Source organism: Xiphias gladius, chromosome 17 (assembly GCF_016859285.1).
Source record: "Xiphias gladius isolate SHS-SW01 ecotype Sanya breed wild chromosome 17, ASM1685928v1, whole genome shotgun sequence".
Classification (NCBI taxonomy): domain Eukaryota; kingdom Metazoa; phylum Chordata; class Actinopteri; order Istiophoriformes; family Xiphiidae; genus Xiphias; species Xiphias gladius.
The window spans coordinates 15,377,763-15,401,220 of NC_053416.1; the positions used below are offsets into that span (position 1 = coordinate 15,377,763).

General features: G+C 39.4%; 2 protein-coding genes across 6 annotated transcripts; one reads left to right on the top strand and one right to left on the bottom strand.

The window, feature by feature from the left end:
* Window positions 1-1,864: 1,864 nt before the first annotated feature.
* On the bottom strand, window positions 1,865-17,491 carry slc47a1 (solute carrier family 47 member 1). 5 transcript variants are annotated; one of them, XM_040151154.1, is made up of 19 exons: window positions 17,131-17,491; window positions 16,960-16,999; window positions 15,397-15,655; window positions 14,925-15,026; window positions 12,097-12,165; window positions 11,851-11,999; window positions 11,312-11,354; window positions 10,276-10,320; window positions 9,579-9,676; window positions 8,787-8,884; window positions 8,504-8,617; window positions 7,744-7,811; window positions 7,088-7,196; window positions 6,667-6,742; window positions 6,514-6,583; window positions 6,240-6,372; window positions 3,624-3,718; window positions 2,990-3,094; window positions 1,865-2,861 (listed from the first exon to the last, which is right to left on the bottom strand). In XM_040151154.1, the coding sequence occupies exons 3-19, from the start codon at window positions 15,607-15,609 to the stop codon at window positions 2,475-2,477; spliced, it is 1,974 nt and encodes a 657-aa protein (XP_040007088.1). In that variant the 5' UTR covers window positions 15,610-15,655; window positions 16,960-16,999; window positions 17,131-17,491; the 3' UTR covers window positions 1,865-2,474. The 5 variants fall into 5 exon arrangements, with proteins under 5 accessions (XP_040007088.1, XP_040007089.1, XP_040007093.1 ...); XM_040151155.1 differs by lacking the exon at window positions 16,960-16,999; XM_040151159.1 differs by lacking the exons at window positions 14,925-15,026; window positions 15,397-15,655; window positions 16,960-16,999; window positions 17,131-17,491 and adding exons at window positions 13,187-13,289; window positions 14,511-14,904.
* tmigd1 (transmembrane and immunoglobulin domain containing 1) lies at window positions 15,805-22,444 on the top strand. Its single transcript, XM_040151160.1, has 6 exons — window positions 15,805-15,901; window positions 20,516-20,600; window positions 20,721-21,011; window positions 21,493-21,780; window positions 21,960-22,063; window positions 22,157-22,444. Exons 1-6 carry the CDS (start codon window positions 15,884-15,886, stop codon window positions 22,166-22,168), a joined length of 798 nt encoding a protein of 265 aa, XP_040007094.1. The 5' UTR covers window positions 15,805-15,883; the 3' UTR covers window positions 22,169-22,444.
* The last annotated feature ends 1,014 nt before the right edge of the window (window positions 22,445-23,458 follow it).

The window sequence follows — 23,458 nt, forward strand, 5'->3', positions numbered from 1 at the left end:
ACTGTTACTTACATAAGTTTATATATGAGCTGAAAGAAAAATATTTTTTGCCAGATATAATTTAATATAGGCCACAGTCATGCCCTCCTTAAGGGTTTTTTTTTCTTGCAAGGTATAGAGTAACCACTGCTATTCTGGTTTATTCACTTCAGTAGGTGCTAACTTAAAGAAAGCTTTTACTTTAAAGGATTCCGTAAAAGTTTCCACTCTGGCCTGTATGAAGCCAGTGCACCCACAAGTCACTGCACTCCCCAACTGACACCAGCGCTGGATTGCAGAAGACTGATGTCTGCAACAGACACATAAAAAGTTGAATATTTATTTATCGTTATTCAACATGCAAATCGGGCTTGATTCATACATGGTTACATCGTTTACTGAGCTTCAGTCTTGCTCATCAGCGGAGACATTGCCAAGGGCTCCTCACAAAGAGGGTAATCTTGGCCATCTCACCTCCAGAGTCTGCAATCAGTAACATGCTGTGGTATCATTAACAAGTGACTGTGTAAAGTTTTGCTGTCAGTATTGTTCGACTAGAACTTGTGATACAGTAGCTTAAGGAATTTCATATTAACTTCTTGGTTGAGTTGCCATGCAGTACATTGACACCTGGAACTTAAAATTATGGCTGCAGTTAAAAATACTGCATTTTTTTAAGACTGTCCACAACTACTGGCTACTGCATATGCACAAATACTAATATGTGAGGACTTTGCAGACTGAGGTGTGGAAGTGGGAGTTACAATAGATAATACTGAGCAATGACAGTACTGATCTTTGACAAAGTTGCTCTCATCAGTGCAGAAATTAGTTATCAGCATTTTCTTGAATCCATCAACCAGAATTGACTTAAGCATTTGTGCCAACTTTGTGTCAAACATGCACTAATATAGACTACTACTGATAGTGTGGATACTACTGTATATGTTATGACAAAAAAATCAATATGCAGCACTGATTGCTTCTGACCAATCACTGCGGTGCAGAGTTAGATATAAATTAATGAGTTCTGGCAGGAAAGTTGCCATTTAACATCAAGTGCCGTACTGAAGGTGCTATACTGTTGTCCGTAAACAACAGCAGCTAAATCATTATTTTATGGTGAAACAGTTTTTGAAGGAGGCCAGTTTCCATCAAATTTAGTAATTAAACCTTTGTCTTTTTGAGTTGATATATTAACTAAAGCAATAGTAACTTCATGAGTAGCCTTTCCCAACTCATTGTACCACACCTTCTTTGACAAAAGCAGTTTCTCTGAGTGTCTACACCTAAAAAATAAAAACTAATAATATATAACATGTAATAGAACTGCAGAATAATATGAACTCAGCTGGCTCCAAATTTAGATAAAACTGGTCACTTCAGTGGTCTTCTCACCGTGGCGCCTTTTTGTACTGATATCTGTAAATCTCAGAGACGTTCATTTAAAGGAATATGATGAAATTTAAATCTGGGTTTGGTACTTCTTCTATTTGTGCAGTTTATTTACACAATGTGTGTCTGGCAGTGGAAATTTTTTTCTTGGATAAGATCTGATAAGTAGTTACTTTAGCATTTATTACTAATGCATCTACATGCTAGCAGGACCCGTGGTAGAATTTTCTGCCCATCAGTATGACAGCTGTTGGATGCCATGATGTCAACCACAGGACCTAAATATTTGGTGGTTTAATTTTTAAATCTTTGGCAATATAACATATGTACAAGAGCCTAGAAAATCGGAGTTCAGACTACTTAATGCAAATTTCTTGAGGGAAAATGGTTTTTTGGTTTTTGGCGTCCACAGTACCTGATCACCCCCATTAGTTGTATTGTCACACAATTTTAAAGTAATTTTTATTGAAAATTGTGCTATCACAGTACATTATATTATTGGCCCTAGATATACAGTAAAAAATATCTAGCTTATTGTTTGTTAATCATCTCTGTCCTGAAGATATCAGGACAATGATAAAGTGAATTACATATTTACATGTATACATGTAACTTTTACATCAGATATTTACAGTTAATCTTATACTTTAGAGGGGAAAACATGAGAAAATGATTTAAGGTCAGTAAGAAAGAACATATACGTCACAGTTCAATATGTTTTAAAAAATCAAAAGCTATCAGAAGGAAAATATCTGTTCCTTGATGCCCACGTCTCTTAGTGTAGGATTTGTAATGTGCCTTCTTGTCCAGGTTGAGCATCTCAGGCTGGGCAGGTAAAAACATGATCTTTGTAACAAGACCTTTGTTCATCCTACCAGCCTCAATCTCTTTTGATATTGCTCAGCATTGCAGCATTGAGCCATCTTTTTCTCTATGCAAGATAGAGGCAGTAGCCCACATCAGGCTGTAGTTTTACAAAATAACAACCCAGGTATATGAGAAATTGTGCACCTATGAGGGAATTCAACACTTTTCTCTCCAGGACTAAATTGTCCGTTAGTGAGAACTGTGCTCAGCCACTAGGTATCTACATTCAGAGGTCAAAGATAGCTCAGAGGTTTTAGGGTCAGGTCCAAGGGAGCCAATGGTGTAGGAGTCGAGGCATTGGCCCAGTTCAGGGTAAAGTTGGCCCGGCTCTCAGCAGAGGGCTCCGGTGCAGGGAAAGCAATGTGTAAAGCAACACCTATGGCCAAAATAAGAACTGAAACAAAGACAGTGAGTCCGCGACGCAAGATCAGCTGAGTGACAGAAAGCAGCGCTTGAGGTTTGGTGTTTGAAGTATTTTTGCTCTGCTCAGAATCCTCCTCAGTACCCCCTGCATTACTGTTGTTGCCCTCAGCCTCGTGACCTGCTTTCAGCTCCTGATCCTGGATGTTGACTGGACTGTAGCCATCTGCTTTTGGAACTTCTATACTGTCCAACTGGGCCTTATGGGGGCAAAGATGCTGCTGTTAATCAGTGTGTGAGTAGCTCTGGTATGATAAAACTAACACAAACAAAAGAAGTTAGAACAGTCTGTTTAACTACACAGCACATACTCTACTTATGCACTTACTGTGTTTGGGCAGTTAGAGATGTCAGGCAGCAATGCTTCATTCAGCACTGTACTAGCAGGACGTTTTGGTATCAAAACTACTTTCTTTCCTGCTCGCAGTTGAGCCTGTAAACACATTAAAGTGAGATTCATGAAACACATAAAATAACAGGTATGTTTTTGTTCATAGGGAAAATACCAGGATGAGATTTCAAATTTATTATCCCTAACCTCCACTTTTCCTTGCAAAAGCCATTATTAAGATGTGGCACGTTTGAGTGTGCATGTGTATATTCAATGCTAAAACATTTGTGTTGTTATTTTTTTGGAGAATAGGTTAAAAGAGATAATTAAGAAAGGTTTGCAAAAGAAAAACAGCACAACCATGTCCAAAAAAAAAGGAATTTGTGATTAACATGAATGTTGTTGAAAAACTGAAACCAAACAAAAACTTTAAATTTTGACAATATTTAGTTTGTATAGGGAAAGTGCTGCAGGGACGCCAGAATTTGCTGATGGCACTGTGGTGCTCCATTACAGCAAAAATGTGCTTGATGGGAAGCTTCATTCGATAATCCCTTTACCCTCCTGTCTTCAAATCATTTTTGGAAAGGTTTAAATACTTTGGTTTTATAGGAAGATAACAAGATCCTACCTTTTGTGTGACTTTCTTCCAATTGAGTTTGAAGATTAGAATGAGAAAAAACCCCGACTGAAGGAAAACACTTGTAAAGAGACCCAGCCACAAGCCTAACAGGAGAGACACAAATACACACCCTTTAAACAAAGATATACAGTGAATTTAGTTCATACATACTATTAAAAAAATGGAAGACAAGAAAAAGTAATTATGTACATAACATTTTGTTTAAAAAAAGTTTAAGAAACAGCCACGCTAGCAACTGAGGCTGTACTTAGGCATAGCAGCATTGAGCTGCATGCTAACGTCGGCATGCTCACAATGACATTACTAATATACTGATGTTTAGCAGGTAATATTTGCCATGTTCGCCATCTTAGTTTAGTTTGGTTTAGTCTGATAAGTTAGCATGCAAACGTGTTGCTAATTAGCATTAAACACAAAGTGCAGCTGAGGTTGATGGGAATGCCATTAGTTTTGTGACTATATAAGTGTAAGTATTGGAGAAATTAAATTTTGACTTGATGATGACGCTGGATGATCACCAAACTGATAACAATTCATCCTAAAGGAAATGTAAAAGTCTGCACCAATTTTCATGGTAATCCATTCAATAGTTGCTGTGATATTTCAGTCTAGACTAAAGTGGTGGACTGACCAACCAACACTGCCATCCCTAAAGCCATGACTCTAACATAGTTAAAAAGAGCAGAAGGATTGCTAGGAATGTTCATTATTTATTATCATTAAGCAGTTATTATTATTATTACACTGTGAACTACTTTGGAAGTCCTTAGTTCAACTATATTATTAGAAACTGGATTAATTCAATCCACCCTAAATAAAAGTCATGTCAAACTTATTTCCAAAGAGCTACACAATTAGGATCCTTGTCAAAAAGTTCCTCATGGAACAAGCAGAGCTTTGATGCACTTTGGGTGAACGTGTGTGTGCGAGCATGCATGCACATTTATCAGTACATGCACACTTGGAGTGGGCAGTAAAGAGCTCTAGTCTGGCAGGGGGTAAATGGCAGGCTGCAGGGAAGGAAATTAAGGAATGGCTGGAGCAGCAGGACCCATTGGGTTTGTAGGCTTAACTAATGAACCCAGATTTAAATATAGACACACTACCTCTTTTCCAACTTCTGCTGGCATATTTCAGAAGTGCTGCTCATTGCAAGATACAAGAATATTTATGACCAAGTCAAAGCCTGTGGTGTCATACAAGCAAATGGACACAACTCACTGATAACTGACAGCTGCTGAATTAATGAACAACATAATGTTAGTGTGAAACGTTCTGAACCATACATTTGGTATACCTGCTTGTTTACACTGACACGAGGTCGCTTGATGTAAAAAAGAGGTTACAGAAAAGTTGGTAAAATAAAAAAAACATTTTTTATGTAGTGTTAAGTAATTACTAAGCTCATTTACTAATGTTCATCCACTTTAAAGCTTAATTTAAAGGGGATCTCCATGGTTGATGATTTTACACATCAAAGTTTGTTATAGGTCTTAGGGAGCACTACTGTATATGTTACAAAAAAGTTGTATAAAACAATTCTTAGCTCCAGGGGGAGCTGCACGACATCTGATAAATTTCCTGGAGTGGTGTCACTTGAGTCAGTGTCGGTTGGGCCTAAAGACTACAAGTTTAAAAGTTCAAAAAATCTGAGGGTGTGGATTTAGAAAAAAGTGATCTTACCACACATAGTCCACTCCTTATCTCTGCTTGAAGCTAGCAGCTTGAGGCTACATTAGCCACTACTAGCATAAAACAGCCAAATCTCCGACCAAATTGTCAGCGGTCGGGTAGCACTGTGGGTAAAGTAGGCACCAGGAAGAAGAATGTGTGGACTACAAAACAATAACTCTGGTTCTGCCCCATCATTTTTGTTACTTTTTTTAAACTGTCCATCGATAGTCACGATTGCAATCCTAAATCAGCAGAGTTCTCTTTTAAAACAAGTTCATTCTTAATATTTTAATTTAAATTAGAAAGCATAAAAACATCTTAAATAAATAGCTTGAATATCTTTTTTGGCATTCAGCACAGTTGCATGAGTAGCAAAGGAAGCAAGCCTTTTTTATGCGCAGTAAGCTAGCAGATTAACATTGGGAGATGGGAGAGGTGACATGCAACAGTTCCCAGGCAGCACTGAACCACACGTTGCAATTACATGGTATGTGTCTTAACCATGCGACCACCATGTAAGCTAGCAAATTAAAAAAAGGTTGGTGAAGCAATGTCTGTGGATCTGCTAGCAGTCGAAACTACAAGTGTGCTTTGATTTGGAGCAAGGGGGATATTATTCAAAGGTCACACTGTGCATTAAAAATCTATGTTTGCATGCAAGCACATATTTGTGTGAAGCTCAATTTAGTGCTCTTGTTTGCATGAAATCAAAGTACCAGTCATGGTTACAAAAAACACAAGATGAGATGCAGGCTCATGACTTGAGACTGTACTGTTTTGGGCTTTAGAATTAGCATAGCGTGATTGTACACTAAAAAGTTCTTTCATATTGTTGCATTAAATCCATAAAAAATATCCCACAGCAAAGAACTGTATTTATTTCAAATTGCTGGGGTTGTAAAAAGAGATGGAGTGGAACTAAAGTATTACCTAATACTCTGAGCTTGGCAGCAAACATCAGAGCTATTCCCACTGGCAGACCGATGCAGTAGTAAGACACCAGGTTGGACAACGCGGCAATTTTCTGCATCCCAGATCCTACAAGAATCCCTGAGCAGACACACTGAAAACACACAGAGATTGACACAAAGACAAAAGACATTTATTCAACAAAACAAGCAAAGATCTCTGTGTGTACTTTTCAACACGAGGGGCACAGTGTAAAAAGAGACAAGATCATTTGTTCTGTTCTGTAATAACATACCAGAAGTGCATCAAAGAACTGTAGAAATGTGTAGACTGTGAGGTTCTCTGAGACAATCTCCACAATGTTGCTACAGACAGTAGGAGAAGATCATCAGAAACAGAGTTACTTTTACATGGCACAGGAATGAATGCGTGTTGGTGCGAAACTCACTCATCAGAGGTTAATGCGTAGCCAATGACGGATTTAGAGCCAGCAATGATGATACCCTGGAATACAGCAAGCACTCCTATAGCGAAGACATTATATAATGGATAGGACCTGCTCTCCAGATTCACGCAAATATTAAAGACAAAGTTGCATTGTTCTGCATTATATTTATGTATTTTGTTAGTGCTTACACAATCAACACATACTCTGAGCTCTTTAACTAAATCTTGGTGTTGCCTTCCTTACCGAGAGTTTAATACATTAATTCAGAGTGGCAAACACCTACAGTACATCAGAGGTGTCTGGTTATACACTATTATCAGAAATTATTATGTCATATAAGTTGTGTATATGGACATGGTATAAATTCTACTGATCATCTATGTTTGGGTGTACATGTATATGTATGTGATTGTCTTCATACCTGATAGAACCAGGGCCACTTTGCAGGTGATTTTGGCCCTTTCAGTGTTCCCGGCGCCCAGAGCATTGCCAACACGCGCACAGGCAGCTGCATGGACACCTAGAGGGAACTGCAAAGACCCCATATTACTCTCTGTTTTCAGTTCCACATTCAGTTAACATTTTAGCAAATCCGTTTCTTGTTTTTCTTTCCGAGAGCTTGAAGAAAAGATCGACACACTGTCATGTCTGTGAGTGAAGTATGGAGCTGAAGTCTGGAGGCAGTTAGCTTAGCTTAGCATAAAAACTGGAAGCACTGGGATACAGTTAGCCTGGGTATCTCCAGAGTTCAAAAATAAACGTACCAGCACCTCTAACAATCACAAGTTGTTTCATTTGTTAAATCCATTCACAAACAGAGATGTAAAAACAACAATTTGTGATTTTAGGAGGAGCTGTGTGCTCTATTTTATTTCTTGATGAACAACAGTTTATCTATCTGCCCAGCACTTCTGTGCAGAGTTTTAAGCCAAGTTAAACTAAGTGCCTTCTGGATCTAGGTCCTTACTTAACAAAAAAACATTAAATTGGATTGGTTCTCGTTTCCCAAAATGCAAAATTATTGTTCAGTAATAATATGTACATAAATCTTCAAGTGAACAAATGGGTGATACATACCATATATGTTATGGCTCCTACTTCCACTAACACGTGATGGGCAGCAAGATCCACCTCGCCAAGCACACCTGATGCAATAAAAGTCAGATTCAGAAATTTACAAACACTTTCCAACCAAGCCTAAAAGCTACACCAAGAAGGTTAACGTAAATGTCTGACCAAACGCAGTAAGGAAACTGCACCCTGCATGCTGCTGGTTTATTAATCTGACAGGTCATATGGATGACAGAGGGAAAATATGTAATGTGGCCAGATTTTGGACATGGCACATATGTGGTATATATTAGAGTATTAGAGACTATTAGTGTCTTACTTTTAAAGTAATCACATACTGCTGGTGGAGAAGCATCCATATCCATATCCAGAATTTTATTCGGACAAAGTTACTTGACATGGGGGATGCCCAGTGTTGCAGCCTCACATTTTCATTTAGGCTAAAAAGAAAGGTCTGTTTCTATTATAATCAGGCAATAGGTATGTTTTGATTGTTTTAATAATCAGTGGAATATGTTTCTAAATGCTCTATCAATTTCAGAGCTACTATAAGCGGAAGTTTTACTTGATTAGAAAACTTTAAAATTATTCCGATGAAGTTTTTGAAAAACTAGACAATCCCAGATAAAATGTTGGTACATTTTTTATATATATCCACTGGGAGCCAGTGGATAAAAAGCCATTGTTTTTAAGTTAAAAGAAATTTAAAGATTTTTAAAGAAACTAGGAACAAAATCAAGTGTGTCAAAAACACTCCAATACTGACCAGTAAGGAAACCGCCAACCTCCCAGATCCACCATTCAAAGCAGACCATGAATAAACTGGGAATAGCGAGCTTCATATAGGAGCCCCATTCTTGCAAACAGTCAGTGGACCAGCCTGCAGAAAGTTTCACAGAGAACCATACTCAATATGACCTGTAGAGGACAACAGATTACTGAAGACAATACTGCTTACATGCAACATTTGCCTTTTGGCCTAGATGACTGGCAGAAATTCTGATGTGATCATTTAGTATTTGATATTCATATTTGTTTGTATAACTCACCTCCCCACGTCTGCTGATGGAGCTTCTTCCATCTGATGTAGCCAAACAACAGCAGACAGATGGTGATCTGAGAGAGGCTGTTGGCGATTGCTGATCCACTGCAAACACACGTGAGAGAACATCTTTATATATTGGAGAGATGTCTGGTGAAGGTCTACTTTAAATGTGACACCATCTCCCTCTCTAGGCAAAGACAGGCGGAAGGACTTCATACTGAGGAGTCAGAGTATGTCAGCATTGAGACAGTTAAGTTACATTTTGGTTTGAATACACTTGATGTCTAAGGGTCTGACCCTTGAAAACTCGCAGGAATCCATGCGTGATATGGGAGAGGAGGGACAGACCTGAACCGACCACAGAGGCCTGATTGGTTAAGTCGATTGCATGTATTGTTTGTCCAGCTGGACCAGGATCAACTCCTGTCAGAGCTCTCCCTTTTTTTCTTTACCCTACTCTGTGTCCCTCTCTAAATAAAGTACAAAGATAATAAACATCAGCGTACGGCTGACTCTATTTTGACAAAAAAAACAATTCATTCTCCTTAGATAGATTAACATGCATAATGAGCTCTCTGACCTCCTTTCCCCTTCTTTCCAAATTCCCAGTCCTCTCCTTTCTAGACAACACTGATATGATCAAGAGGGAGGAAGGGAGAGACAGAGACTTTCTCTGCTTCAAATGCTATAGAGACTTAACTAGTATATTTTACTGGTCATGGCACTTTAACTTAACCAAGTGACACAAAGTCCATAAAAAATGAAAAGGTAAGGACAAGCAGCATCACACACTTACCTGACACCCAACTTGAGGCTGATGATTAAGATGTAGTTCGCCCCCAAGTTAAAAATGTTTGCTGCTGCTGCTGTGTACATCTGAGGCAGAATAATCCCCTGCCAAACAAAAAGACATCCACAATCAGCTAATCAGTGGAGTTAATATTCAAACTGCATGAATAGGATTTATTCAAAGTCTAGACAAGCAATTCTGACAAACTAAAACTTAAGTTGATTTTCATTTCCCCCCAAACAAATTCAGGAAAAACACAACACTCCAGTGGTAACGAGACAAATGGGCTACAGTCACGCTAGCAGTTTGGTGAGGCTGTACTTAGGTACAGAGGTGCTTTGAGCTAATTGCTAACATCAGCTAACATGGATGTGTTTAGCAGGTAAATGGTTACCATGTTCACTATTTTAGTTTAGCCTGTTAGCATGCTAACCTTTTCTAATTAGAACTTAACACAAGTACAGCTAAGGCTGATGGGAATGTCATTAGATTTGCAAGTAATTAGTCATAAACCAAACTATCAAAATCAATCCATCTAAATGATCAAGACATGAGGTGATTCTTTCCCCTTTTTTTACACTGGAGTGCCACCATTGCCTGAATTGCTTTCGGGGAGACAGACACATTGCAGTCCATTTTTTGAGTCGGGCACCCACTGAAATTAAGGAGATAGAAGCGTTTCTGTTTCCTCTCATGAACTTACTTGGTTTTGTAGGTAGGTAACCTGCAGCTGGTGCAGGAACATGGCCTGTAGCAGGGAGAGAAAAAGGGGAAGATTTTACAGAATAGAACTGGCAGACCAGGGCTCTGCCAAAAATTATGTTATTTAGATATTTAGTTAGATAATTAGTTAAACAAGGTTAGCATGCATGCTAAAAATCTGAATTAATGGGGAATATTCCAATTACACCAACTGACATAAACCCTTAACTGACTCATTTCAGTCAAATTAAAAAGGTAACTGCAGTAAGCACAACATGATGGATATAGATAGATTACTTGTGTTGCTTTTAAATCACTACGGCATTTTTTACAATTTCATCAGATTATAAGCATGGAAAATTTCCAGACTCTGGACATATCTTGATGCGTCCATTTGTCTACAAACACCTACTACTGTTTTGCCCTTTATTGTAAAGACGCAGCTACTCTTTTCCTTAATTGCTTTTATTTTATGAACCACAAAGGTCATGGAGAGAATTGAACTCAACAGGATTTTTTCTGCACAGCCCAGTGACACGGCTAGCAGCAGTGGAAAATTTGATATCATCAGATAAATTATTCTTTAAAAAAAAAAAAAAGGTTTCACCGATTGTCGGCAGTCATTTTGTATCCCTGCATTTTTGTTGAAGTTCTAAAGTTTTATTTCCTGTTGTGTAACTCACATCCTTGCATGTAAACACATTGCATGGCTTGAAAATAAGGTCAGAGAGTACAGTCTTTTGTTATTTAACTGAACAACACTGTAACAAACATCCAGTCTTTTGATTAGCTGAAAGAGTTGATCAGAGTTGTGCAACCATCACTTTCAGACAAAGACATCACCACAAACTTACTTTTTACGGTTTGTAATACAGAGCCAACAGTATGTCCTAATATGACAACACTGTAGGTCAAGTTACTGCAGAATATTGCACTATACAAAATGTACTGAATATGGAAGTTAAAGATTTACTCCCCCTGGGAGAACACTATATTTTTCAGATTTTGGGGGGGGTTTCAGTTTTTGTTGCACTCACTGGAACAGCTGGTATAAACGCCATCACGTACAGCTGGGCAATTCTGAAGGAAACACGGAGTACTGTTATATAGTACAGCAAACACGTAACAATAATTCACTTTCTGATCGGACATGCACCTGTTTTTGCAAGTCTATATCAAAACTATGTGTTTGTTCACATTAAGTTTCTCCTTCGTTGCCTTGGTTCCTTAAAATAAAATATATAAAATGAAAGGTACCTAACTATAATATTCCAACATACGTTTAAGTGTAGGGAAAATACAAAAAAATTCAATTTTATGGGTCTAATCAAATATATTCATGAACACACAAACAAAGCTAAACTTAAGCACACCTACATAAAATACCTCTGTACACATTAACCTGGAGTAACAATATACATTGATAATATAGATGTTGGTAATACTGATGATAAGACAGCCATGGCACTAAAGATAAAGTTATCTTGTTTTTTTTCCCCTTAAACAATCTAACCAACAGTTTGTCCTCAGAATGAGTTGAGGACAATGTATCAGTTTCATAAAAACATGGATGTACCTTGCCACCTCATCCTCTTGGTACGCCATGAGTAGTAAGTTGTGACAATTGATGAGAAGAGCCCAACAGGGCATACAAAACAACAGCAGGATCAGTGAACTCCTCTGGAGAATTACTCCCACACGTTTCATGTTCTTACTGCCGTATGTCTACAAAACACAAATGAAACAAATGAGAGATGAGGGTCTGATTGCACAGGTTCAAATGAGCAATAACAATAAGGTGGAGATAATCTGGTTTGCTCACCTGGGAAATCAGTGTGTCACAAGCCACAGCAAGGCCATAGCCTGTTGGAGTTGTGGTCAAGTTAATCGTCTGTGGGGTGGAAGATCGAATACAAATAAACCAGAGAACAAAACCTGTAAATTAAGTTTTAGTTATAAAAAATATCTTTGTCCATAACTTTGAGTTGAACGTATTTTAATGTGATCTCTGGACATCCAGCTTTCCTACACCTAAGCTGTTTAAGCAACTAATGTGAGGGATTGATTCCAGACAAAGCAATCCAACAGGCCTTATGTTCACACACATCTGTCCTATAAGGCAGCTAAACCAATGAGCTAAACCAATGAGTAGGAATGGACTTTGTCTGCCCATTATCTTTTAGCCTACTCTCAGACGTCAAGGGCTTCATTTCAATGATGCCAAATGGCAGAGATTTTTACAGCAAATTGTTATTTATGTCGTTCATATACTGGTTTTGTTCTTGGCTGTAACTATATGTGGTATTTTCATGACTCGACACAAACTTTACTTTGAATGGACTGGACACACATGGCATTTTGACTGGCTTATTCATTCCCGTGTCAGTGTGTCTTCCCTAAGTGCATTATGATCTCACAAGTGGACGTGGCCGCCCTGCGCCAGGATATACAGGAAGAAGCTATTTCTGTTGTCCAAAATCAAGGTAGAGGGCAGTATTCTGTTCATTCTCTTGTACCCACGAAAACTGGTGATCTGATCCTTGGTCTCAGCCCATACAATGCACGCAGGACAGCTGATAAGGTTCCAGCAAGTGGTTCAGCCAGGTGAAAAAAAGACTTCTGTCTTTTTAGGATTTCACGGCTGAATCGAGAGAGTTTTCCATTTTTCACACAGTCCAATTTGTTGTTTAGCACCTAACCACATTAGAGTTTACAGTCAGTTGGAAGTAAAGGGCACTCCAGCTTCCAGACAGTGACCGGCTGGTACATCAAAGCTTGTCTGCAGATGTTTTGCGGACTAGCGAGGGTAGACCAGTCCAGCTCAATTCACCATGTGGAGCTATGAAGCTTAGGACTAGATGATTAGACAACTTTTGGGGTCCCATGGTGGCATAGGGGTATAGCGTACTTACCATAAATTACAACATCCCAGATTCGAGTCCAACTATGCAGGAACTTTACTGCATATTGATCCTCATTTCTTTCAACCATCTGTTCCTTCCGTGTCTCAACTCTCTATTAAAGGCAGAAAATACCCCAAAAAATATTTTAAAAAAGATTATTGACATGAAAAAAATCTCTTTTACCTTCTATATTAAATGCCCCTGAGCATTAACATCTTGTCTAAGTCAAAGATAGTATGCATACACCAGATACAATCCATCCCACTGAGAATCAACATCCCAGACTGCAACTTGTTGGAGCTTTCACCCAGTTTCAACTCACTGATTTCATTTGCAGGTCCATATAGTTATCTGCCAGCAGCTCTCATGATCGCCCCACATGAGCGTCTGTGAACTGTAGGTAACCTACCCCAACACACATGCTCACACATGCAAACTTCCCAGCGCCAAATGGCAGACAGCCAAAGTAAATGAGTGTCTGGTAAAAAGTGTTCAACGTGTGGCTTGCCAAAGACAGCCAGACATCTTTGCAGACCAAGATGGCCATCCAAACTGGGGCCGATGATGTCTATGTGCATCAATCTTGTGTGAGTAAATTACATTCTTTTTATGTCCTTTTGCTCAACATGTTTCTGTTGCTTGGCTCAGGTCTTGCAAAAGAAACTTCAGTCTCAATTAAATTACTCTCCTAAATAAAAACTAAAAGTAATAATGTGTGTGAATACTGGAGAAAAAGATCTTCAGGTTACTTTGTTTGCAAGATGTGTAAGTCGGCAACTGTTTGCCAACAAGTTAGCCAAGGACTTAAAAAGCTTATAGTATAAGGCCTACACTGACACCATCATCATTCATGCAATGTCGGCAGAATGGGAAGAACAAGAAAAAGACCCCTTATTCGAACTTAAGAGTGTTCATGCATTATTCCAACGAGGTCATTCTAACATTGTAGTGAAACCAGATAAACAGCCTAAATTTGCTCCTTTTATTGTGCAGCATTTTTGTAGCAGTTTGTTACCAAGTTAAACCAGATACAAACAAACAGTGAATAGCTCCTATAAAATTAGCTGAATCATTTGTATAATATTGAATTTAATTTGCAGCTATTTTGCCAACCCTTTGTTGATATATCTGTAGTTCTTTTAATAGGTTTGTAAAAGTATTTCAATTTTAATTACAGGTTTCATTTATAACACTTTGTGCTAAGTTAATTAACTTAACAGTGCCCCTTATAAACAATCACTTTACTTTGTTACACTTCTCTTTAGTCTGTACAAACTCACTGTGTGTCTAATTGTTTTCTGTTTGTGTAGTTGGTTGCACAGCAGGTCCTTACCATTTTAGCAGTGTTTTCCATGCCTTTACCCCATGTGACATGGATATCAGAGTATTGCTAAGTCCTCTTGCCAGTTTGGTGTTTCATGAGCAACAGACACCACATCACACTGGTGTGATGGTGTAGTACAGATAGCAACACACTCAGGCAAACCACCAGGGTCACCACCACTATTAGTAGATGTCCACTACCCTCATAGCATACACAAGCACACAAAAGATACTCATTATATTCCTATTGTGAGCAGTAGAAGAAATGGTAGTCATAGTAATACCAGCAGGAGCAGTAGTATTAATAGTAGTAGTACAAGAAGTAATAAGAGTAGCTGGGACACTAAATATATTCATAATTATTTATATTTCTATATTTATAATTATGATTGGTCTATATGCCATAAACGAGTATAGACAGTACCGCTGAGGCCAGTGCGTATCCAGCCAGCTCTGCATTGCCAATGTGACCACAGAATATGGTGATAACAAATGGCAGGAGGAAGTTCAGAATTCGAGACAGCAGCTGTAGAAACAAACAGAGAGATTGGACTTATTTCCAAACAGCCCATCATTTATCAGGTGAAGCCAATGCAGCATATTATTGCCATTAACTGGGTTCAGACAGCTTATCTGTTCTCAGAAAAGTGGTGAGAGCAGTGTTGTGAAATCACACACAGACTGCTTTGCACTAACATGCAGTATAGACAACTCTTTTTTTTTCACCTTTTGTATACTGTATATACATGGATACAGGATTTGTAACAACAGTAACATTTGTGTCAACAGTAACTCTGCAACAAAGGAATACAGTTACCGAATTTATTACAGTTGTGGTTCTTTATGAATAACATACCAATCCACCCCTACCAACACTTCAACTTTCCCCTACTCACCAGTGGGCCCGTGAGCCGCAAGACGTGATAGAGTTCCTCTCTGTAGGCCAGTGGTAGCCATCGTCTCACGCAGGCACACCAAAACAGTTTGGAGCTGACTGCTGCCACCGTCTCGTCTCCCTCAACCCCTGCCGTCTTGGCAACAGAAACCCCAGCAACGGGCTCTGCACCCAGGGAAGGTTGTGCAGGTTCCGGGGAACCCAGCTTCTCCATTCAAACTCAGAAAGAGAAGAGAGGTGGGAGAGAGAAGGGAGAAAGGCTACGGGACAAGGGAGGGAGGGAGGGAGAGAGGGAGTGGGGAAAGAGAGAGTGCAACGGTAAGAGGGTCAGTTGGTCTAACTGGGTTTAGAATACAACACATGCACTACTTCAGAGTTATTGATTAAATAATGTGGTTTGGAGGAGGGAGTAGATGAGAGAATGAATAAAGGAAAGAGGAAAACAGAGGGAGTGAGTGTTGTAACGAGGGTAAAGGCAGAGCTGAAGAATGGACCTTGATAGGGAGGTAGGAAATACAGTGTGTCTATGTATTTTACGGTGTATACAGTGAGAGAGTGAGTAAGTGAGTGAAGGCTTTGTGAACATGCTCATTAACATATTTTGGTATGCATGTATGTGTGCATGTGTGTGTGTGTGTGTGTGTGTGTGTGTGTGTGTGTGTGTGTGTGTGTGTGTGTGTGTGTGTGTGTGTGTGTGTGTGTGTGTGTGTGTGTGTGTGTGTGTGTGTGTGTGTGTGTGTGTGTGTGTGTGTGTGTGTGTGTGTGTGTGTGTGTGTGTGTGTGTGTGTGTGTGTGTGCATGGTGTGAAAGAAAAAATTCCTATGTGTATCTATCTAGTATATAGTTTACTAGCTAGTCAATTGTGCAACATCACATAGAGATCACATTCTCTTTCTACAATTACTTATGCTGCAATCGCTGCTAACCTTTGATCTTTGGTCTGAGCAGTTATAGGAAGAGACTGAATATTATGAATTGATTGTTTAAAAAAAATCCAATGCCTATAATGCATTAAAATCCACTTTATAAAATGCAAATACATGACCAAAGAAGAAGTAGGTTTGAAAGAGGCATGACTAATACAACTGGCACTTTCTATGCTTAGTCAAAAACACATTTTAACAAATACAGGTCTACCATTTTAGAAAGCTTAAATATGAGCTCTGGTTGAGACAGGACAGAGGGAAATCAAAATCCAGTTTAATAAAAGTAATAACAGCAACAACGATAACAAGGTGCGACATGTCTACTGCCTTCAAATCATTCTTATCTTTATTCTAATGTAGAGTTTCAAAAAACATCCAGTGTTCACGGTGTATTCAAATCCATTTTATCAAATGCAAACAAGACCTCGAAAAAGTAGAAAGTTTGAACAAGACATGGCTTATACAAGTGGCTCTCTTTGCCTCAATCAGAAAATCACGTTTGAGGAGACAGATGACAAATAACTAAATAAACCTAAGAAAGGATGTAGATGAAATGAAAGACTGAAGTACACCGAAAGCCTCAAACATGAAGTTGACTGACTGTTTAAAATCATAATATGTAGGATTCAGGAACTTACTGCAGCTGAGGAAACCCCTTTTCAGTTGGTTAATGCCTCTCTGTAGTGGGTAAGAGGCAGGGTTGTTAGGGACACGCACACGCGCGCACACGCTCACAACCTCTTTCTCTCTCCCGCTTTGTTCCCACTGATTTCGCTGTATATACGTGGAATCTGTGTGACGAAGGTTACCTGTTGTGCTGTGCAGAAAAGCATTTCGGTTCGTAAGGCTACGTAAGATCCCAGTGCCACATCCGAAGATCTGAATTACTTATGAAGTTACTGCTGCTGTGCCATATGCGTAAATTGCGCAGAGCCCCTCTCTCAGACTGGAGTGAGACGTACTGATCCTGCCGCTGTGTGACGGCTGTTCGATAAGGTCCCAGAAAAGCATTCGCTCTACTTCTGTTTGGCCAGCGTGAGACAGTGTTTGACAGCTTTTCAAGCCCAAAGTGTGACAGTTGACAGCGCTTTGGTGCTGAGGGAGACGGAAATGATCCGACAGGTGGAATTTGGATGTGAGAAGGCGGAGCACAGCTCCAGTTCAACTCCTGCTCTCACAGCGTCGTTTTCGGTTCACCGTGTACTACCTGCACCAGCACCGGGCGGCAGACAGACACATGGAGCTGGGGAAGACGGTGGGAGAGAGGCAGAGATCGAAAAGCGGCTCTTGTTCTCTTGACACCAGTCACCGTTATCATTACTGATACAATAGTCCTGGCGACTGATCAGAATGTGCTGGTTTGTTTTAGATTAGAGTGCCTGCTGCTTTTCGACCGGCGTTGTGTCGCAGACTGTTGCTCCGCGGATATGTGTTTCCCCTTGGCCTAACTAAACCCGTAGAACAGCAGCAGCATACCACCAGTCAAAGTGGCATATTGGAATCAAGACTGGCACACCACTGGTATGCTGGTGCGCAGTGGCATCTGCCGGTGAAATAGGAGCGTAGTGGCATATGTCAGTAAGAATCAGCAGGCCTTATGCCCCTGAGACGTGGTATAGGACAGTGTAACATGAGGGACATGGGTGCCATAAACCGGCAGAACAGCAGCACAAACAGTGACATCAAACTCAGGTAGAGAGCCAGATATTTCCCTCAGGAGTTGGTAGAGACCCAAAGCAGAGCTACAAGAGGTGTCTATTGGGACATGAGTCCAAATGAATGATAACTTCCCCACCTAACTGCAGGATGTGTATATAAGCAACTTTTTGCTTCGCTAACAAGTTGTCCTTATCAACTTAAACTGTGATGATACGTCCCTGTGAACACAATGTGCATTTCCTCTGCTTCATTTTCCCCAAAATATACATTGGTATGACATGATAATTTAATAATGTGGTAAAAACAGACGTTAAAAAAAAAATCTGATTCCAGCCTTAACTCAGTTTTGATCTAATTTTGATCTATGCATTTTTGCTTTAGATCATACCTGCCAGTGTACTGCATTTTGGCTTTGTAAGGCAGAATAGAATCATAATCTTCACATTAAAGAGAATAAAATCTTTCAATATAGCTTTGTTATCAGCTTGCAACAAAGCTGCTGTGTATTACTTGCTCTTATATCAATCAACACATTACATTGGGCTCTGCTTGCTGTCAGTCATCTGACATTGTATAGGAAGGATCTGAAGAGTGAACAAGGAAATGATCCCCAGAAATCAGTGTGACATCCATATGTTTTTATCCAGGAGCCCCAAAATAGCTTGAACACAGTTGTCTTCTCTCACGAGGACAGTAAGAAATACAGATAATGTTAATTTGATGTAAAAATGAATTGAAATAAAGATAATGTAAAATAGGTTTTATATACAAAGAGAGCTGGCAGGCAAAAAAGTTCCATGATGTTCTGTTGTGACTTTTATAAGTTCTAAAGTTAATTGTTGGCTTCCACAATGACTTGCTTCATCAACAAATGTACAGGCCTATATTATGAAATATGTTAGCAAATTGAATAATGAATGCGTTATGGGCTTTAAAAAGAAACTTTAACCATTAAAAGCAAATATGAAAAGAATGTATTTTAATCCTTACAGCCACACCCAAAGCATTTTAGTGCTATTGTAATGCCTATAAGCCAATAAAAACCTTCCTTGTGTTTATACATTATAAATGTGCAACAATAAAAGAGAGGGTAAAAACGGGTGGGAAGACTGAAAGGGTGTTGACAGGAACAGGCAAGTAGAATGATGAGAAGTTATGAAAGTGTCCTCGTCTGCATGTGAAGCATATAAGAGCTGATGAGGTCCGGAACAGTCCTCCATATCCTCATATTCACACACAGGAGACAACAGAAATAAAACAAAGACCAGAAATAGGGAAAAAAAAACATTGCCAGGTAAGTACCTCTCAATGATTTCATGATGTAAAACCTTTACGTTTGAGTTGACAAATGTATGAGCTATCGTAACTTTTATATTTACATTTTATAGTGTATTTCACGAGTAGAGTTTATTGTGTGGGCATGAACATAGAAAGCATTAGCACCCTGCTGCTGGTTTAACTTCTTAAGAAGAGGAACTCATAACTCCAATGATTCCTTGCTTTCTCTCATGTTATCTTCAAGTAATAAGTGCCAGCAAGTAAAAACGAAACACACACTGCTTTAACAGGCAGGTTTTTCTAAATTTAGGCACTAGTCAAACACTGGAGAGAACACAATGTAACAACGAATTGGTTTCCTTTCTTAGACACGACATTATGGTTACCAACCCAGTTGTTTGGTAAAGGTCCCTCGAAATTCCAAAAGCCCTTGTGCTCATGCCGTAATGGAACAATACAAAGGAGGCTACTAAAACTGTAGTAAACAATGACATTTAATGCTTAATGATCTCATGTTATGATATTCCAGATATCCTAAATCGGATCTGACATACACACATAATGAGTACAACTGCACCAAAATGCCTGAGAGTATAAATGCACGTAAATTATATCACCTCTCTGTCTTATAAATATCAGATGGTAAGTTTTCTTGTGTTTTGCCAAAGATGTCTCACACACAGCAATTTCATGACAAACTGATGCTTACACAAAATCCATTAGCACTGTGCACAAAATTTTAGATGACACGCATTGACAAGCATTTTGCCACCTCACTTACTGTGATTTAAATGGATTTAACCACAGCTTCATTACCCTGGCTTACTTATTTTTACACATTGCATATTCTTTATACAGCAGAGGAATAGCAGCCTTTGTGTTTTATTTTTTCTCTAAGCTTGTTCAATAATTAGATTGTTTTAGGTATAATAGAAGGGCACAGGAGAAAGGTTTGCTCACAAAGAAATTATGATCGACTGAGAGAGAGTGGAATTTGAAATTAAGTATCAACTATCATGGTTTGTTGGGACTCTGGTTGCCGGTCTTGACGGTCACGTGTGACAGATGATTGGTAGCCTGACAAGGTCGACGAAAACAACTGAGAAAACTGATTCAAACGAATTTCAAACACTGTGTCAGTGACTGAAATTTATTTCTGTTGAAAAGTGCTGAAGTTTTGGTTAATTTAGAGTAAATGAGAATTTTAAATAGACTCTGTATGAGTGCTCTTTCGGATGATCTTTCCCTTCCTTCCAGGTTCATCCAAAGAAGAGTAAAATGAAGTTGATGTTCATATCCCCCCTCTTCCATTTTCTCCTCTACTGTGCAACCCAGACATCAGGTAAGCGTGTCTGGTTTCTAATTCAGGTTATTCAAAAAGGATATATTTCTCACCCCTTTTGTGCAGTCTAAGCTTTCCCTGCTTCACTTAGCAATTCCTTAAAGTTTCCACTCTCCTAAGGTGTCACGATCCAGTCTGACCCAGAAGTCAGCAGTGGGGGTGTTATACACACAGAGCTGGAGAGGACTGTGTCTCTGCTCTGCCTGCCTGATGAAGGCTCTGAGACTCAGGCTGACGAAGAGCTGGTGTGGCTTAGGAATGGCGCTTTGATCAGTCTGATGGAGGGAAATAAGAGGCGTCGCAGCAGCGTGTGTGTTACACCTGTCATCTATGGAGATAACGGTGCCACTTTTACCTGCCACCTGGGCAGAAATGCCACAGTAAGGGCCTCAGTCACTCTGAATGTAACATGTGAGTCTCTTCAAATAAATATCCGAATTAATAATAATATCAGTAACCAACATATAGTTTTTTCGGTTTACTGATTTTTGAGCCATTCAAGGGATGGCACTGTTGGTCTGTCTGCCGGTCGGTCCACCACTTTGGTCAACAATTTTTGGTTTTCAGTGAAATACTCAAACTGAAAGTATTAGATGTATGGCCATTAAACTGTGTACTGACTGAAATGTAAAGTTTCAAAATTTTCATGGCAATCTGAGATATTTCAGTCTGGACCAACAGACAAACCAACTGACAATACCCTCCATAGAGCCACGCCATTAGAATGGCTATAAATGCTACCAGATTAAAATACAATTGAAGGTTCTGAAATTGCTGCACTCAGTTCTATTCTTTAAACGAATAGTGAATATCCATCTGAAAAATTATTATCCTATTTATTTAAAAAAAACTCAGCGGAATTATTATTTTCTTTTCTGATTTTCCTCTTCAGATCACCCACAGCTCTCTGGGTCAGAGGAGGTTGTGGTAGAAGATGAGTCAGTGCTTGTCCTGCAGTGTGATATCTGGGCCAATCCACCGGTCTCCTTCGTGTCATGGACACTAAATGGAAGCACAGTGGATCTGTTAGCAGGTGGCTTCACGGTAACCAATGATGGCTTTACAAGCCAGCTGACCAGCAACAGCGTGGAGAAAAGCCTGCATGAAGGCACGTATCAGTGCACAGCGGACTCCCCCGTCTACGGGGAACACAGCAAGCGCTTCGAAGTCAGAGTAACAGGTCAGCTCACACAGTCAGTGTGCCACAATTTTGCTGAAGCCACATCTCTGTGTTGAGTAGCCTTATTTGATATTATATCGTTTACTGTACTGTATAGGTAATCAGCACATGAAATGATGAGCCAGTCAGTGATATGAAGTAAGGACAAGTGGGCTGATCACACTCTTCCCCATTTGTAGAAAAGACCATGAAGTTCCCGAAGATGCCTGTGATAGCAGGGGTGGTGGTGGTGTGCCTTACTGGGCTTTTTGCTGTGGCTTCACGGTGGAGCAAAATCACGAAGGTAGCACACAAATAACACACATTCATACAGCTCACGGACCGTCTGACCCATTACAAACTCAACGCACTAATGCTTTATATCTCTCTTTGACAGTGCTTCAAGTAAGTTGTGTCCAAAATAACTGGTCTTCTCTGCTTCACCGAATGATGACATGAGGACATCACCCCCCTCTACTGAGTGCAAGAGACTGTGATTACCCATTTACATAGCCCAGTTTTTAATTTTATATTTGACATTATTATATTCAACGTTTTGGGAAATGCACTTATTTGCTGTCTTACTGAAAGTTTGAAGATCAATAGCACTTTCATATCTGTCTGTTAAACATGAAGTAACAGTACAGCCAGCAGCTGGTTAGCTTAGCTTAGCACAAAGACTTGGAATCAAAGGGAAACAGCTAGCCTGGCCCCGTCAAAAGGTAACCCCCTGTAAAACCACAATGTGTGGTTTGTAAACAAAAGAGATACATAACATGTTAATTAGTTGGCTTGAAAAGTGCTCTTAGGTGGGTTTTGTAACTTCTGGGTAGAGTCAGAATAGCTATTTCTCCAGTGTTTTTGCAATGCTAAGCTAACTGGCAACTGGCAGTAGCTTCATATTTACTGTACCGACATTAAACAGTATGTTATCAAACTTGTTACTTTTCATCACACGATGCACCCTGACTCTGTGATGCAGAAGTGGGTTTTAAGACTCCATCACCTGTTTTCTTGTCAATATCTTTGTAATTGCTAGTGTACGATAAATGCCTATAATATGTCCAGTTACCGAAGTATATCGTTGTCCATGTGTTGTGTCTCGGCACTGGTCAAGTCATAAATCATATGATTAATCAATCCACTCATTTTTAACTGGCCAGAATGAGACTGATACATATCAAGCTAGCTGGCTACAACTGACGTTATAAGCTAAAAGAAAAGCAACCTTTCTTTTCAAAGACTAGGAACTTTTATACTGCCTATGTTGATGCTTGTAGCCCTGATGATGTGAAAGTTGCTGCAGGGTTCGGAGACGTATCTGTCAAACAGTTAAAACAACAGAATGAACAGGTGTGTCTAATCAAATCTTCATCGAGTCGAGGACTGACCAAGAGTGGAAATCTTGGTGTCTAGTTTCCACATTTGCACTGAACTTTAACTCCTGACTCAACAATAAAATTGAGGCTCATTAAAGTCATGTTATACATTTACTCTTAATGAGAAGAAAAGGACAGGGTCTACCGTCCCATGAGGGTCAAGGTCTGGAGCTTTGTGTTCTTACCAATAAAGAAGCACTTAACAGGTTCACATAAAACAGTGCAATATCAAAAAAGGATGAGAGCACGTTTGACGAGAATGCGCTGGTTTGTTATCATCTTCAAAACGTGATCAAATATACAGCAGAAAGACAAGCTTC

What these genes read in the sequence shown, in the direction of transcription:
- slc47a1 (XM_040151155.1), bottom strand. Translation starts at nt 15,609, where the DNA reads ATGGAGAAGCTGGGTTCCCCGGAACCTGCACAACCTTCCCTGGGTGCA. An exon ending in GATACGCACTGGCCTCAGCG is followed by an intron (nt 12,166 to 14,924) that starts GTACTGTCTATA and finishes TCCACCCCACAG; the next exon opens with ACGATTAACTTGACCACAAC. An exon ending in CGTTTATACCAGCTGTTCCA is followed by an intron (nt 10,321 to 11,311) that starts GTGAGTGCAACA and finishes TCCCTGCTACAG; the next exon opens with GCCATGTTCCTGCACCAGCT.
- tmigd1 (XM_040151160.1), top strand. An exon ending in AGTCACTCTGAATGTAACAT is followed by an intron (nt 21,012 to 21,492) that starts GTGAGTCTCTTC and finishes TTTCCTCTTCAG; the next exon opens with ATCACCCACAGCTCTCTGGG. An exon ending in CTTCGAAGTCAGAGTAACAG is followed by an intron (nt 21,781 to 21,959) that starts GTCAGCTCACAC and finishes CCCCATTTGTAG; the next exon opens with AAAAGACCATGAAGTTCCCG.